General features: G+C 40.9%; 1 protein-coding gene across 1 annotated transcript in view; it reads right to left on the reverse strand.

Moving 5' to 3' along the window:
* The window catches only part of AVEN (apoptosis and caspase activation inhibitor), a 196,716-nt gene that overhangs the window by 3,138 nt on the left and 174,917 nt on the right, over nucleotides 1-18,661 (reverse strand). The window contains exons 5-6 of the mRNA XM_061158247.1: nucleotides 7,369-7,439; nucleotides 1,334-1,429 (exon numbers count right to left, since the gene is read on the reverse strand). Of these exons, the coding sequence (XP_061014230.1) occupies nucleotides 1,334-1,429; nucleotides 7,369-7,439 (167 nt within the window). The remainder of the gene's footprint in view (nucleotides 1-1,333; nucleotides 1,430-7,368; nucleotides 7,440-18,661) is intronic.

Below are 18,661 nucleotides of genomic sequence, written 5' to 3' on the forward strand. Positions count from 1 at the left end.
CCAGCCCTGAATTCTACTTGCCCTAAATTTTAGGCAAGTTAAGTGCCAAAGAAACAGCAATTGGATGGGTAACCAGTTCATGGTGAGTTTAAGCTTGGCATCATATTCATCTGCAGAACAAAATTGATCATTTTAGTTGCTCGAATTCTATTTAGTACTGCCCAGGGTTTCACTTTAAAAAAAAAAAAAAAAAAAAAATCCAGTCAAGTCTCAAAGAAATTTCTAAGTTCCTTCTGGTTTAACATTGGACCCTTCCTCTCTTATCCCATTCAGTGGCTCCTCTTACCTACCCTATACTGGTTGTAACCCCGAAATTTATATTTCTAACCCTTAATTCTGAACTATAGATTTCAACATTCGATTTACTATTATTTTCACTTTGAAATCTCAGAACAAACTCATACTGTCCAAGCCTCGCTGATACTAGCTACCACTGGGTTGCACAAGCTGGAACACCTAGAATTCTTTGCCTGCTCCTGCTCCACTACCAGTATTTCACCAAGTCCTAGTAATTTTACTTTTGTAGTTCAGTTCTTGGTAAAGTCCAGTTCACCACTGCTGGTCCAGGCTACAGCATTACTCACCAGAACCGTGCAAGAGCCACTCACTTTGCCTCCCCTCATCCACACTAATCTTGCATGGGTGTGCATATGCAGACTTCCCCGACACACCCACCCCACTCTCACAGTCTTCTCTCCACTCTGCAGCCAGAATATTCTTTGTTATTGTTGTCATTATTACTAGCACTGCTATTACAGATCTGATTGGGTTACCTTTCTTTAAATCTCAACTCAAGTGTTCCTATACTTCGGCTCTCAGTTTACCTGTAACTTCTTCAGAAAAGTCATTCCTAACATCATACCAAAGTAGATCAGGTTCATTATTACATACTCTCATAGCACACGGTGCTTATCCTTCACAGGACTTAGTGCAATTTGGCAACTTGATTAATACCCGTCTTTCCCAACAGATTAAGCTCCATGAGGGCAAGAACCAGGTCTGTCTGTCCACCACTGTAACCTGAGTGCCTCACACGGAGCCTGGCACATAAACATTTTGGGTGCAACACAAGCCAGACTCTGTACTTTTACATTTCATTCAACTCCATTACATTTTATCCTTTAAAATGTTCCAAATGTATCAATAAAACAGGATAAAAACTTTGAAAAGTATTTCGTTCTCCCTCAAAACTTTACAAAATTCTACCCAATACAAAACCCTCAGCCTGTTGGAAGGAAAAGCTGATTCTGAGACATCCTGCAGGGAGATGTTTTTCAGTTTGCTTCTTCTGCCCTAATTTACACCAGCCTCCAGATGCCATCAGGGTTCCTACCTGAACCAATTCAGCAGCAACATTGAGTCGGAGTGAGAGAGGCAATTCGTGAAGGGCTCGAACCAATGACTCACAGTCCACATAAAATGCTGAATTCTACAGAAAACAGAGAAATTGATCAATCAAGATGATTACACATGACCTTTCAGAAATAAAAGGGCACAAGACAACAGTAGTAACTATAAATAAATCATCCATGACTTTTAGCTGGGAGTAATCCGATCATAAATCACACCTGATATGGTTCTATCATCTCTGCATGAAGATAAGCAAAACGAAAACCACCTTCTTGAGCCACAGCTCAGGTGGTCAGAGTAGCAGCAGGGTAGCTACTCTGTACACAGGGATCGAAAAATGCAATACGGCTTTTCAGCTGCCCAGGGTAGCTCAAATGTAGATTGTACGGAATGGGAATGCCCCAGTGGTCCAATAGTTAGGACTCTGTGCTTCCATTGGGCGGGGCGGGGCGGGGCAAGGTGGGGGTGGGTGGCGGTATGGGTTTGATCCCTTGTCAGGGAACTAAGATCCTACAGGCTGCACTGCATGGCCAAAGGAAAAAAGACAGCATGGTAACCTGGAAACTGTGGACGTTCTTGGAATTACAGAGAAAATTCAAAGCATTTAATGAAACATAACTGGACACCTCCTCCATATTCAGATGGCTGGCCTTTGGGAGGGCAGTGGAGAGCTGTCTCGGCAGTGACTTGGGGCTGACAGGCACAGCCGGAGGAGTCCAAGTGAGTACACTTCCCTTCCAACCAGAAATCTGGGGTGGAAACTTACCCTCCAGCTGGCAGCTCTGTGTGAGAGGCCAACACTAAAACTCCCTGGGACTCCATTCCCATTCACAGGCGCAAAGTCCCATCCAGGCAATGCCTTCACAAATTGACTGTATTTGAGAAGGCATTCCAGATCATCTCATGACCCCTAACAGCTGCTTCTAGGTACCCTGGCCATCCAAGAGAAGGGAAAAACTAAAAGGTGGGTGAAATCACCACATTCGAGTCAGATACCACCAACCACGTCATCCACCAAGGACTGTCACAGGTCTAGGTAGAACTGTGCCTTCTGCTATGATCACGGACTTCAAGTTAGAGAAGAAAACCCAGGGGTCATGGAGTCTCAGATCCACTATAAGGATGTCTTGGGTAGATGGGTTTATGATGACTGGAGGTGGGCAGTCATTCCTGGAGTTCTCAAGTAGAGCCCAGCACTAAATCCAGACCCACTCAAACTCCTGAGCCTCACAACAGAAGTACACAGGGATCGAAAAATGCAATACGGCTTTTCAGCTGCCCTTTTGAAAGTTTCTGGAGATGGCTAGCTCTTAGGGGAGCAATGTTGGCAGCATCAGATGTGGCCCCTTGCCCTGGAAAAAAAAAACAAACCTACATCTAAAAATAGAGAAAGAGTATTTAGGGAACAGGATGGAGGAAAACATAGCCCTGGCAGGAGAGCAGGAAATTCAGTCCACACACAGGCCCCGCCTCAGTCCTGCACTCGGCACACCTGGTGCTTCATCAGGGCCAGCAAGGCCAGCCTTTGTTTTGAAGTTTGAAGAAAATCTCTGAGACCACTAGAAAAATGTGGTCCTGAATCTGTAACACATGAGTAAATTACCTCATTACAAAACGGAAATCTCACCCTTCCCACTGCTGAGGTGTCTGCAAAGACCCCACGTGTAGACCCCCTGCTCCCTCCACCATGCCTGCCAACTACTCAGAGCTGCTAACCTCTCTCAGGTCTCCAGAGGAGGGCCACGGAGACGTGCCGCGGTCCAGCTACAAGTGCTCACACTTCCTCCCCACGTTCACATCAAGTGCAACACACTACAGGTATATTGTTAACAAGGAAGAGTCTGTGAGACGTGAGGAACGGCCAAGCTGTGCTTGTGTGTGTGTCCTGAATGACGGACCTTTGGCTGCTCCGACCCCCACATCTTTAATTCCCAGCCCCCATCCAAGCCCAGGTGACAGGGTACCGTCTCCATAAGGCCCTCACGACACTTCAGCCCAGCACAGTGGTTTCTCCTGGTCTCCCTGTAGAAGTCTCAGAGCCCAGAATCTGCCATCATCATACACCACTGTGTAAGAAGACTTTCCCTTCTTTTGTCACCAGTTTGTCCCCTAAAGAGCTAAAGCTGAATGCCTTCCGACATAAAGGGAGCTGTAGTGAATCCCTTGTAATAATAAAGTGTGAATTTGAAAACAGGTTTGATTGGAATAACCACCATGAGTTAGCTTTTTTGGGCTCCATGTTGTAAAGTAATTGGTGGGTTAACTTTGCCTGGAGCGCCCGGCTTCCACACCTATCTGGCCAACTCTATACCCACTCACAGTTGGAGCGTGTGTGAAGCCTGGCCACCTGGTGCCTCCTCTTCTGCAGACGTGGAGGCTGGGAGGGCACAGCCAGCCTTGACTATTAGAACGAGGTCCCTCCACCCCACGTCTCTGCCATAGTGTGCACAGAACTCGGTCTGGATGGTGAGAATCTATTCCCGAAGGTTCCTCCCTGTCTAGGAACTCGATCAGACTCCTAGTCTTGGTGTCTGTATGAAGACCATCTGGTGAGGAAAGAACCTGCTAAAACTCCACTTACAGCCTCTAATCAGACCATTATACCTTCCTCAGTAGCTACAGAACTCACTGTCCACATCTGGGGACTCGGGGCCACTTTACAGCGGAAGTGCCCAAATCAAGCAACACTTAGGAGTAAGCTGGGATGCCTTCCATGTACAGAGTCCCATCCAGAACTGCACTCTCGGGGGGAAGTGAGGGAGGGCATATACGCCATTAGGAGCCAGTTGTTCAGGAACCACCACACGTCACCCAGTGCTTGCTGCTGCTTGAGGAAGCGCTATGGAATAAACAAGTCACTAGTCAACAAAACTGAAAAGTAAAATGAAAAGAAAAAAAAGGCCTCGGATGATTTTTAAAAAATAATGGGCCTATTTTTTTCACCCTACAAAGTTCTCCTCCCACCTCACATTCCCTCTTCCCATGTTCCCACACTGTCCAAAGAACAGGTCTGAAAACCTCACTCAGGGATCGGAGGGACCAACTCCCCCGAAGAAATGGGGCCAACACGGCTGCAGCAGGGACCCTGACTGCCAGGCCACAGCCCCTTCCCCCTGCACACGGGCCACAGGCTTGTGAAGGCCAGTCACAGCCGCAGTGCCAGGCGCCTGCCGTCAGGGGCTGCACCAGGACCCACTGTCAGCTCTGCTTCCTCATGTCACCAGCTGCACTGGGGACACGGAAGCACATGAGGAACAGACAGATGGACAGACAGACAGGGAGGTAGGTAGACGGACAGATAGAAGGATAGACAGACAGGGAGGTAGGTAGATGGACAAATAGGTAGTAGACAGATATATAGACAGATTCTCCTCTTCTTTTTCTCTCTCAAGTAAGCAAAAATAAACAGAACCAAATGAGGAGTGAAGTGGGACACAAAGCAGTTATGACGGTGAAGTGATGAATTCACTTTGGGATATGTCCTACTAATACTTCAACTCCACACACTCACGGTCAAGACTGCCTTCTTCTGCTCCATGAGTTGTCACTGCTCACCTCGTCATCGTGCTGGGGAGCTGAGAACCCCTGCAAATCTTTCTTGTCCTTATGTCTCCTGTCTGGCCCGTGACATTATTCTCCGTCGTCCTCCACGCAGGCTCATCCATCAGTGAACTGTCTTCCCTGCCACGGCCCCACGCTGTCAGCCCACATCCCCTCCCATTACCCAACACAATATCCTCCCACTGCTTTTCCTTCTCCACCCTCTGACCTCTTCAGTCCCTCCCTCCCAAAACTGTGGAGGTCCAATCTAGCCATTTCCCTTTTCCTGCTGAACAATACTCTTGTGAACAAGTAACAGTAGCAATAAAGGCTAATTTTGAGTGTTTCCTATGTGTCAGGAACTGCACAGAAGAACTTTTATTTATAACGCAATCTAATCCTCATGACAACTCTGAGCTATACTTAATGATTAGTTCCATTTTACAGATGAGAACTAGGATTTACACTCAGGATTGTGTCTCTGAAGGCTATGCTCTCACCCACATGCTAAACTGCCCCAGATGAAAGTGAAGACAAAACTGCTGGTACTAAGTGGCCTAGACCTACCCTGGAAGCCGCCTCTTCTGAGAATACCACAGTCCAGCTATGCTCCCAACTCCGAGCACAGCCTGGCCTTTCAGATCTCATCATTCTCCTGTTGTTCCCCAGAGAGGACCCGCCAGAACCACACTTGTCCACCAGGGCCCATTCAAATCATCTTCACCCCACTTCACCTTCACTTCACTTCCTACTCTCAGTCACTGCCAGTCCAAAGCAGATTTCTTCCACCATATTATGTTCACTTATTATACCAACTATCTTATGTTGCATTCTTTTTCATTTATCATCTAAACATTTACTGATCATCTACCACATGTCATCTACCACTATGCTAAGGCAAAGGGCCTAGGGTGATGAACAAGCATGAGCTTTGTCTCATTCATCTTTGAATGCTGCCACTGCTGCTGCTAAGTCACTTCAGTCGTGTCCGACTCTGCGACCCCATAGACGGCAGCCCACCAGGCTCCGCCATCCCTGGGATTCTCCAGGCGAGAACACTGGAGTGGGTTGCCATTTCCTTCTCCAATGCATGAAAGTGAAAAGTGAAAGTGAAGTTGCTCAGTCGTGTCCGACTCTTCACGACCCCATGGACTGCAGCCTACCAGGCTCCTCCATCCATGGGATTGTCTAGGCAAGAGTACTGGAGTGGGTTGCCATTGCCTTCTCCCATCTTTGAATAAGGGGCATCTAATAAAAATATATAATAAAGAACAAGTGCTCAGTGTTTTGATGAATGAAAAACCTTAGAGTTATCTGAAAATCTCAAGGTAATTAAAATGTTCTCTTTTAGCCAACATGGTTCAAAGGAGTTGAAACACAAGCCGTTTGGCTTCCACTAAATTCTTCCATTTATCTGTTTTTAACTGTTCTATAACTCTAAACCATACTCAGGTACATCCCAAACAGACTCAAGAAAAACAAATATTTTTAATTTCCAACTTTTTCTATGTTGTAATACGTACTCTTTGTAAAGTGACAGGCAGTTATTTTACAAGCCACTTTCCTCCCCTCTGTCTTTCTGATAAGTCAATGTCCATCCCAAACAACTGAACATAACACCAGCCCACCTGGGATTGCAAGTCACCTACGGTGTGTACTGAGTTGACAACAGAATGGGCAGGAAGGGACCACACCTTACCCATCAAGTCTGCGGTTCGGTCTCCTGTCTGAAGCTGTGGGCGGACAGTCTGATCACTGTATTGGACAGTGTGCGCTAGTCCTGGGGTTGGGGAAGCATATGCCAAATCACCACTTATTCATCCTCTGTGTGTTTTTAAAGGGTGAGAATACCTGTCATCTCTCATATGAAAAGAATCAGTGCAATCCTGCTTGGAGAATCATCAAAACTCCTTTGGGAAGAAAATATGGTAGGAATACAAAGAAAATAAAGTGTGTGGGTTTTATGGATTCATTGAAAGACTATGATACTTGTTCTTATTTTATAGCTTTCTGTTCCTAATTATAGATAAAAGAGTTATTTAAAACTGCTAAGTTAAGGATTCTCTTACGTAATACCAAAAACACTGTGGGAGCAAAAAAACGAATTCTCAACTAATTCTAAGAGGAATTTTCACAGAGAGGGAAAAAGTGGAAGGCCAAATGGCAAGGTAATCCACTCAAAATCATAACCATAATCTTTGGCCCTGCAACCCAGTCTGTATGAACTATAGTCACAGATGAACCGTGTGAGGACTTCACACAGTGGCTGGTATGAAGGTCAACTCCAGCTCCAAGAACTTGTAAAATCTAAGCTCCCTGAAAACTTTCTAAGCAATTTAGGTAACTGAGGCTGAACTGTACACGAAGTACTAGACTCTTCTCTATGTGAAGACTCTGTCTAAAAACAACAGTGCAAAAGATGCTGGTCTTTATCCTTGAGAAGAGCCAACCCACATTCAACACAAAGCTTCACCTTACCTGTTTGGGGCATGAAGCTTCACCATCCCACTCTTTCTCCTCGGCAAACCGGAACTGTGAGAAGGAGTCCCCTGGGAATAGAAAAAAACACACAATTTTACATCAAGGCCAAAGGTGAACACTCAGTTCTCTAAATTTCCCTTTGGAAGGAAAAGTGCCATTTCTGAAGAGCTGACCATCCCAAACTTGGTGATAGCATTCGACAGAAGGTCCCGGTCCACGTCCTTCCACAGCAACCTGTGTGTAGGGGGCACTTGAAAATATTGTTGACAGCTGTATTCATTGTTTTATTCAACTCTCAATAAGCCACCATCCTACACACTTGAGGAACAACTAAACAGTCCTGGCCTGCAGACATGGCCATCTACCCATTTTAAGCATATTTTCATCTCTCTGCATAATGTATACATGGAAACTGATATGCATGATTTGGGGGGTAGGCAAGCAGAAAAGGACAGAGAAAACTAGAACTGAAGGAGAGCAATTCTCAACTGACCCATAATATGACGACTTAAAATATCTCTTTGAAGCGAGGTTACCAGCCTCAACCATCACTCCAAAAATCACCTGGTTAGAATGTCAGATGCAAAATAAAACCCAAAGGATGTGCCTTAGATTAATCAATGTGAATCATGACACATGGCTGGAATGAGCATGAGCTCTTGGAATAAAGGAAAATGAATCAAGATAAACAAGCTTGACAGATGATTCTGCACAAGGAGCCTGACACAAGGCTTATTTTGTAAACGTGTACTTACCTGATTATTTGCATTAGGGACAGCCAATTTATAAGCAAAGAACTATTTCTCTATCTAGCTTTCAGGATCCTCCAAAATGTGGTCCTACCTCATTAATGCACATTTACTTCCTATTTCTTCAGACTTTCTGCTCCAGAGTCAGCCTCTTTTTCACAGTTTGAACATACTTCATTTTCTATCCTATCCTCATTTTTCTTTTAATCCTCCTCCCTTGTCTGAAAGACCCACACACTTTTACCCATTCACATCCTATTTATATTTTAAGACTCAGGTACAGGCCCACTTCCTCCTCCTATAATCTCTCTCAGGTTATTTAACCATAGAATCCATTCTTTACTTCTAACTTTTAGAGGGGGAAAAGAAGTGAAGAATTCCAAATTAAAGAGGCAAAGATAAAACCTCCAGCATCTAACACTTGACAAGATCAAGTTCAAGGTAAAACAGGCCAAGAACATCAGTCTTTATCATGAGAAAGGGTAAAATCACAATCATTAGTCACTAGCAAATCAATTTGATCCCCCAAAAGTATGATATAAAGGATCTGAATTAATAAGGTCTTGTCTGTGCATGTGGGTATATAAGTGCATGTGTACACATATGTATTATGATTATATGTGGATACTTCATAAATATTTGTGTAATACTGGTATTTTAAAAGGACTATAGAAAGGTTACAAAAAAAAAAACCTTTAAAAATACCCTAAAATGCAGCAATCATACAAACCGTATTTGCTGGTGATAAACATCTGTAGCACATTTAGGCAAAGAGCCTATCTCTTATATACAAAGAATTTCTGCAAATTAACCAGAACAAAACCACCTAGTAGGAAAACAGGAAAGGGGGTGAGAATAAGAAACGCAAGTGGCTAGTATGTATATATGAAATGAATCATGAATAAATAAAAAATCAATCTGGTAGATTTTTTAAACTTGGTCGAACAGCTGAATATTTTATGAAATAGTCTTACTTTTGACATTTGTGAACTTCTATATTAAAAACGATCCTATGACTGCATGGATCCTATAATATGTAATCAGTACTAGATATCATCAGTCATCAGTTCAGTCGCTCAGTCGTGTCTGACTCTGGACTGCAGCACGCCAGGCTTCCCTGTCCATCACCAACTCCCGGAGCTTGCTCAAACTCATGTCCATCAAGTCGGTGATGCCATTCAACCATCTCATCCACTGTCATTCTAGATAACAGTAATGCAAACAAGGCATGCTCTATGTATTTTTAATATATGAATATTCAACTTCAAATACAGGTAAGTTTCCAACAGTGGCAAATAGCTTGTTTGAAATCAATGCTCTTACAGAAAACAACTAGGAACATTCCCCTACCACCATCCCAAAAAATCTACCTGAAGACATTAGAGAGTTACCAAGGCAGTGAGGAAGTGAGGGACAAAGTTCCCAGATTGAAGAAAAGCACAAAGAGATGAGTCTAACACTTAGAACTGCTTTTCCTTTTGAGGCATTTGTTAGTTTCCAAAGTGATACTGAGACACTGAAAAGTTAAGCATCAAGTAATAACCAAGAGGTTGTAAAACTACCGAGAACCTTCCACTAGTCTTATGGCACTGGGAGGACAAAAATGGGAGTTCAGGGCCCATGGGTGAAGAAGAATCCTGGAAGGTCAAGACTTTCAGATGAAACCCTTGAGGACTACATCTTAGAAGTAGGGATGAAGGAGAAGAGGGCAGCCTCACAAAGTCTGAGCCAAAGGAGTGAATCAACTCAATCTCTGAGTCTCACTAAAAGAAGCATAAGTAAATACTTTTTGGAGAAAAATGACATTATCAATAGCCTAGAATTATCTCTACTATATATTATATACAGTATCCAAAATTCATTAAAAACCACCAGGTATATCAGGAGATGAGGCCAAGATAACAGAAAACTTAGAGGAGTAAACCAGCCAACCAACCAACAAAATCCAAACAAAAAATGGGCAGACCACCTAAATAGACATTTCTCCAAAGAAGACATATAAAGACAGACAAAAAGCATATGAAAAGATGCTCAACCCTGCTAATTATTTAGTTCAGTTCAGTTGCTCAGTCGTGTCCGACTCTGCAAACCCATGGACTGCAGCACACCAGGCTTCCCTATCACCAACTCCTGGAGCTTGCTCAAAATAACACCCATTTCATCGATGATGCCATCCAACCATCTCATTCTCTGTTGCCTGCTTCTCCTCCTGCCTTCAACCTTTCCCAGCATCAGAGTCTTTTCCAATGAGTCAGTTCTTTGCATCAGGTGGCCAAAGTATTAGAGGTTCAGCTTCAGCATCAGTCTTTCCAATGAATAGTCAGGACTGATTTCCTTTAAGATTGACTGGTTTGATCTCCTTGCAGTCCAAGGGACTCTCAAGAGTCTTCTCCAACACCACAGTTCAAAAGCTTCAATTCTTCAGGGTTCAACTTTCTTTATAGTCCAACTCTCATATCCATACATGACTACTGGAAAAACCATAGCTTTGACTAGATGGACAAAGGTCATCAAAGTAACGCCTCTGCTTTTTAACACGCTGTCTAGGTTTGTCATAGCTTTTCTTCCAAGGAGCAAGCATCTTTTAATTTCATGGCTGCAGTCACCATCTGCAGTGATTTTGGAACCCAAAAAAATAAAGTCTGACACTGTTTCCATTGTGTCCCCATCTATTTGCCATGAAGTGATGGGACCGGATACCATGATCTTCATTTCTTGAATGCTGAGTTTTAAGCCAGCTTTTTTCACTCTCTTTCACTTTCATTAAGAGGCTCTTTAGTTCTTCGCTTTCATCTGCATATCTGAGGTCACTGATAATTCTCCTGCCAATCTTGATTCCAGCTTGTGCTTCCTCCAGCCTGGCATTTCCCATGATGTACTCTGCATATAAATTAAATAAACAGGGTGACAACATACAGCCTTGACGTACTCCTTTCCCAATATGGAACCAGTCTGTTGTTCCGTGTCTGGTTCTAACTGTTGCTTCCTGACCTGCATACAGATTTCTGAGGAGGCAGGTCAGGTGGTCTGGTATTCCCATCTTTTGAAGAATTTTCCACAGTTTGTTGTGATCCACACAGTCAAAGGCCTTGGCATAGTCAATAAAACAGAAGTAGATGTTTTTCTGGAACTCTCTTGCTTTTTTCAATAATCCAAAGAATGTTGGCAATTTGATCTCTGGTTCTTCTCTTTTTCTAAATCCAGCTCAAACAGTTCTCGGTTCACGTACTATTGAAGCCTGGCTTGGAGAATTTTGAGCTTAAAATTTTTTAAGAGCCAATAAAAACAAATCCAGTTACCAGACACAAATCTTGTGATTTTTGCAATGTAAAAATTTCAAAAATAGGAAAAACTATAAAAAAAAAATGACCTTCGTAAAGTCATATTTTCTTTTATGGTTTTTTACAGGATAGTGAATATATTAATAGTTTCCTGTGCCATAGAGTAGGATCTTGTTGTCTATTTTGTATATAATAGTTTGTATCTGCTAATCCCAAACTATTACTTTATCCCTTCCCAAACCTCTTTCCCCTCTTGTAAGTTTGATTTCTATGTCTGTGTTTCTGTTTCTGTTTTGTAAATAAGTTCATTTGTATCATGTTTTAGATTCCACATGTAAGTGATATCGTATTGTAATTGTCTTTCTGACCAAGAAGTCATTCTTGATTGATACCAAATACATAAAAAATATAAAGAAAAGAAAGTGAGAAAGATAAGATATTTAAGCACTTTTTGTTTACAGTAATCAAACTTCAAAACAACACAAATTTAAAATCCTAATAAAGCACATAGAGGCTAATCTTAAAAAAATAAGCTGGTTAAATGACTACTGAAGAATGTCTTACATGGAACCATAAAAGACCCCAAATTACTAAAGCAATCCTGATGGAAGAAAAGCAGGAGGCACAGTGCTCTTAGACTTCAGACAACACTGTAACACAAAGCTACAGTAATCAAATCAGTATGGTGTTGGTATTATACAAAACCAGACATATGGACCAGTGGAACCAACAGAGTGCCAAGAAATAAACCCACACACCTACAGTCAATTAATCTTCAACAAAGATTGCCAACCTCTTTAATTCTCTCACTGAAGATGAAAGTGCGTCCAGATTTGTCAAAATTACAACTCCTAGAATCAAGAGGACTTCTAGAAAACATGTTACCAAAACTCTTCTTATATCGAGACACACAAAACAATGCTGGTATTAGTAAACGTGTTATTCCTATATTTTGTACATCAGACATTTGGACTTCTTTTAAATAAGAAAGCATGATGCATTCACAATGCATTCAATTTTGCTCCTGCTTTACTCTCTAGTTGAGAGAGTTCCCGTCTCTCACACTAACAGTGTGAATCAGAATGAAGAAGTACAGAATGGAACCCAGTGAAGAACAGGGAAAGCCAACTGTTGTTGACATGGAATAAACATGGTGACATGTGTCTTAGGAGTCATAAGCATTCAAAGTTTTGGACACTCACCAGCTGAGTGTTCAGAAAGTAATTATAGCACAGCATAATGAACAGAACCAGAAAGCATAAAACGAGTATAGCACTTTCTTCCTTCTCTTTCTTCAAAGACTAATTTTATGATGTATAAGAGGTTGTGGAACTGCCTTGCTATTTACTTACACTGTATTCTCAAACAAGATGGAGACAAGCTAGTGTTTATTACATAAGGTGCTTGAACAACAGCAACAAAATCCCATAATATTTTACTTTGCAGATAACAGTAGCAAAATAGAAGGCCTGCTAAATCCAACGATTATTTATTACAAAATAATTTATTCACTAGAATCTGCTGAAAATGGGGGGAGGGGGAATAGAAGGATTTAAACAAAACTGATGCACCCTGAGAGTTCACATTTTTCCTATGTTATAAAAGTCCCATTCTATTCCAACAAAGCTCAAGTTGGTGTAATGCAATAAAAGCTGAGATATAGGTGATACGGAAACAATTCTGTCTCTCTTGAAATTCAACAACATTGCTCTACTGCCACATTTCTGGAGCCAAAATTAATGACAGATTTTTCTTCCAATCAATTAATTGCAAAAAGCATTAAAAAAAATTTGGAAAGTTAGGTATATGTGATCTTAGGTATTTCTGATAATAATCAGAAAGAATATTTCAAGCAGTGCACAAAGCACATGAAAAGATGTTCAACATCACTAATTATTAGAGAAATGCAAATCAAAAGTGAGATATCACCTCACACCAGTCAGAATGGCCATCATGAAGAAGTCCACAGCCTTTCAGCCTGTGGACACTGTCAAGTAAGCATCACTGAAGTCTTTCCTTGCTCCACTGTTATCATGTCTAAGTCAGTCTCTCAAAGAGCCTGAACAGCTATGGAAGCTCCTCCTTGGTGGACTGGGCTTTGGAACAACTGATGAGAGTCTGAGGAGCCATTTTGAGCAATGGGGAAAGCTCACAGACTGTATGGTATTGAGGGATCCAAGAACCAAGTGTTCTAGAGGCTTCGAGTTTGTCACATGTGCCAATATGGAGGAGGTGGGTGCGGCCAAGAAGGCAAGGCCACGCAAGGTGGACAGGAAACTTGTGGAACCAAAGAGGGCCGTCTCAAGAGAAGATAACTCAAAGGCCAGGTGCTCACTTAACTGTGAAGAAGATTTTCATTGGTGGCATTAAAGAAGACACTGAAGAACATAACGCAAGAGGTTATTTTGAATAATATGGGAAAATTGAAGTGATTGAAATCATAACTAAGGGGCAAAAAGACAGGCTTTGCGTTTGTGACCTTTGATGCCCATGATTCCACAGACAAGACCGTCATTCAGAAATTCCACACTGTGAATGGCTACCACTGTGAAGCAAGGAAAACCCTATCTAGGTAAGAGATGGCTAGTGCTTCACCCAGCCAAAGAGGTCTAAGTGGTTTGGAGACCTTGGTGGTGGCTGTGAAGGTGGTCTTGGTGGGAATGACAACTTTGGTCATGGAGGAAACTTCAGGGGTCGAGGTGGCTTTGGTGGCAGCTGTGGTGCTGGTGGATACGGCGGCAGTGGGGATGGGTACAGCTGATTTGGTGCTGATGGAAGCAATTCTGGAGGTGGCAGAAGCTACGGTGATTTTGGCAATTACAATCAATCTTCAAATTTTGGACATGAAAGGAGAAAACTGTAAGCAGAAGTTCTGGCCTTTATAGTGGTGGAGGCCAATACTTTGCCAAACCAATGAAACCAAGGTGGCTATGGTGGTTCCAGCAGCAGTAGCTACAGCAGCAGCAGAAGGCTTTAATTACTGCCAGGAAACAAAGCTTAGCAGGAGAGGAGAGGGAGAGAAGTCACAGGGAAGCTACAGACTTGTGAACTCAGCCAAGCACAGTGGTGGCAGGGCCTCGCTGCTAAAGAAGACATGTTTTAGACAATACTCATGTGTATGGGCAAAACACTCAAGGACTGTACTTGTGATTAATTGCATAACAGGTTATTTTAGTTTCTCTTCTACGGAAAGTGTAAAGCATTCCAACAGAGTTTTAATGTAGATTTTCTTTTTGCACCAATGCTGTTGATTGTTAAATGTAACAGTCTGATCACAATGCTGAATTAATATGTATTAAAAAAACTATAAATATTAAATGTTGGAAAGGGGGTAGAGAAAAGGGAACCTTCCTACACTGTTGGTGGGAATGTAAGTTGGTATAGCCACTCTAAAACAGTATGGAGGTTCCTTAAAAAACTAAAATTACCTCCTAGAGTAATGGAAATAAAAACAAAAGTAAACAAGTGGGACCTGATTAAACTTAAAAGCTTTTGTACAGCAAAGGATACTATAAGCAAGGTGAAAACACAACCCTCAGAATTGGAGAAAATAATAGCAAATGAAAGAAGTGACAAAGAATTAATTTCCAAAATATACAAGCAGCTCATACAACTAAATACCAGAAAAACAACACAATCAAAAAGGGGGAAAAAGACCTAAACAAACACTTCTCCAAAGAAGACATACAGATGACTAACAAACACATGAAAAGATGCTCAACGTCACTCATTATTAGAGAAATGTGAATCAAAACTACAATGAGATATCACCTCAAACTGGTCAGAATGGCCATCATCAAAATGTCTACAAAAAATGCTGGAGAGGGTGTGGAGAAAAGGGAACACTCTTGCACTGTTGATGGGAATGTAAATTGATACAGCCACTATGGAAGACAGTATGGAGATTCCTTAAAAAACTAGGAATAAAACCACCATATGATGCATCAATCCCACTCCTAGGCATATAACCTGAGGAAACCAAAATTGAAAAAGACACATTGTTCATTGCAGCACTATTAACAATAGCTAGAACATGGAACTAGCCTAGATGTCCATCAACAGATGAATGGATAAAGAGGTTATGGTACATATACATGATGGAATATTACTAAGCCATAAAAAGGAACGCCTTTGAGTCAGTTCCAATGAGGTGGATGAACCTAGAACCTATTACATAGAGTGAAGTAAGTCAGAAAGAGAAAGATAAATATCATACTCTAATGCACATATATGGAATCTAAAAAATGGTAACAGACATAGAAAATAGACTTGTGGACAAGGGGCGAGGGGAGGAGAGGGTGAAATATATGGAAAGTGTAACATGGAAACTTACACTGCTATATGTAAAATAGATAGCCAATGGGAATTTGTTGTATGGCTAAGAAACTCAAACAGGGGCTCTGTATCATCCTGGAGGGGTGGGATGGGGAGGGAGGTTCAAAAGGGAAGGGATATACGTATATCTATGGCTGATTCAGAGGTTTAACAGAAAATAACAAAATTCTGTAAAGCAATTATCCTTCAATAAAAAAAAAAAAACAAAAACTAAAAGTATATCTACCATATGATCCAGCAATCCCACTCCAGGAAATATATCTGGAGAAAACTCTAATTCAAAAAGATACATAAACCTCAGTGTTCACAGCAGCACTATTTTCAACAGCCAAGACATAGAAGCAACCTACATGTCCACTGACACACGAATGGATTGAGAAGATATGGTGCATGTATGTACATTACTGAGCCATAAAAAGAATGAAATAATGCCATTTGCAGCAACATGGATGGACCTAGAGATTATCATAGTAAGTGAAGTATACTAAGTGAAGAGAAAGACAAATACTACATCACTTACATGTGGGCTCTTAAAAAAAATAATACCAATAAACTTGTTTACAGAAACAGACTCAGACAGAGAACAGACCTGTGGTTATCAAAGAGGAAAGGGCTGGGAGGAGCATAATTAGGAGCTTGGGGTTAGCAGATACAAACTACTATATTCAAAATAAACAACAAATTCCTACTCTATAGCACCGAGAACTATATTCAACATTGTGTAATGAGCCATAATGGAAAAGAATATGGGGGAAAGGGCAGTGCACAATGCTTCAGTTTGGAGGATTCCATCAATGAAACTCATGATCAAACAAATCTCCACATCTAGCAGTTAATGAAAAGATAAATCTTCATCTAGTCTATTACCTAGTTTTTATCCAGTTACTCTTAGAAAGGACATTTGTGAGGAGTAGCATTACCCTCAACAGTATTCTGTTCTGGCAGAACTAACCAAATAATACTTTGCTCCTCCACCTACCTCAGCCAAGCTAACATCTATTGAGTATCACAAATGTGCAGGATGGTACAGTGACTATAGGGACAATCTAACAGCAGACAGTGGTGAGAAATGAGAATGCCTCTATATGGTCAAAATTAAATCTGGCCACTAAATCTTTCATAATCAAGTTTTAATTTTATTTGAAATTTCAGATTTTTTTCATGTATTTCAATACATCCATTCTATGACAGTGATATTTAGCTTTAGCTTCAGCTGAATATGATTCAACACTTGACATTTTGGCCAGAATGCATATTTAATGTGTATACTATAGTCAATTAGTGACATTTTATAAGGTCACTTTTTAAAAATACAGTAGTTTATATAATGTATGTACATCATGGTGACTATAGTTAATACTGTACTGCATAACTGAAACTTGCTAAGAGAGTAGATCTACAAGTTCTCATCACAAGAAAAATAAAACTCTAACTATGTATGGTGATGGATGTTAACTAGACTTCTTGTGGTGATCACTTTGCAGTATATACAAATACTGAGTCATGATATTGTATGGTTGAAACCAATGTTATATTATCAATTATACTTCAATTAAAAAAATAATATAGCTTTGTATGTACTGCCATGGAAAGATGCCCATCATCTCAATTGTTTCATGAAAAAAATCAAGTTTTAGTACAGTATGAATAACACACACACATGTATACACACACATACATGCACATGCTATATATGCAGATACATATGTGTACAGATCACAAAAATACTAATAAATGCATAGAAATAAGTCAAGATGATTATATTTTGAGAATGATTCACTCTCAGAGGGCAGGGTTGAAGGAGACTTATCCTTTCTGTATAATACATTTTCCAGTTGAATTTTCCTTTGTAAACAATAAGCATGTGTTACTTTTGAACTGAGCCAAACAAAATAAGGAAATCTAGAAAAAAGTTGAAACTTCTTAAGGGCTAAGACCTTCTCAGAATGCATTTAAGACAAAACATCCATAGACTTCAAGAGCTGCAACACTAGATGTCATTCATTCTAACCCTCACTTTCTAGAACAATAAAGAAACTTAGGTTCAATGGCCTGACTAGTCAGTTAATGACTAGACACTAAGACCTCAACTCCAAACATTCATTATAATACTTCTAACTATTAATAACAAAGCTCTTTCCACTATTTCTACTTGTCTTCTCAGCCATCTGAGTTCCCCAGGAAAAAAACATAATAAATATTTCATTTACTGAGTAGTGACATTTGATACACTACTATTGATATGCTGACAATATTTGAAGATATGAAAATCCAAACTCAAAAACAGAATTCCTCCCTTTAGGAATCATTTCAGGGGTTCCTGTAAATCAGTACTTTAAAAAGTAAGAGTATTTTTATAGACCTAAGTATTCTAACAGCAGTAGCATCAGAGAAATAAAGGTGATACGCCAACCACTGGTGTATGGTTGTATACCCAGGATGCTCACTCTGCCTGACTCCTCAAACTAGTCTAACACAAATGTTAGGATCAGTGACAAAGTAGACACCAAACTAGCTAGACTTCCACAACACCAACACGCTATCAAAAAATATACCCTCTAGTCATAGCTAAGACAGCTTTGAATGTTAGGCTTACCCTTTCAGCCACATCAGCATAAAAGAGCTTTCACTCAAGTTAAAGAACTTAACCAGTAAAAGTTCAGGCACAATCTTTATCTGGGCAAAGAAACCTACAAGACTTTCAGTTTCAAAAATACAGATCAGATGTATATAAAGAGCAAATGTGGAAGATGGAAAATGTGTCCAATGATTTGGGAGTGGCAATTCCTATAACAGACATTTATCCTAGGTGTTTGGATCTTATCCTTATCAAACTGGCCCAGACCCTTGTGGTATGTCCATTTGGAAACCAACTGTAGAAAGCAAGAGGAATGTAGCACTATTTCTGGATGAGTACTTCATTTC

The sequence above is a fragment of the Dama dama genome, chromosome 12 (genome assembly GCF_033118175.1).
Source record: "Dama dama isolate Ldn47 chromosome 12, ASM3311817v1, whole genome shotgun sequence".
Lineage (NCBI taxonomy): Eukaryota > Metazoa > Chordata > Mammalia > Artiodactyla > Cervidae > Dama > Dama dama.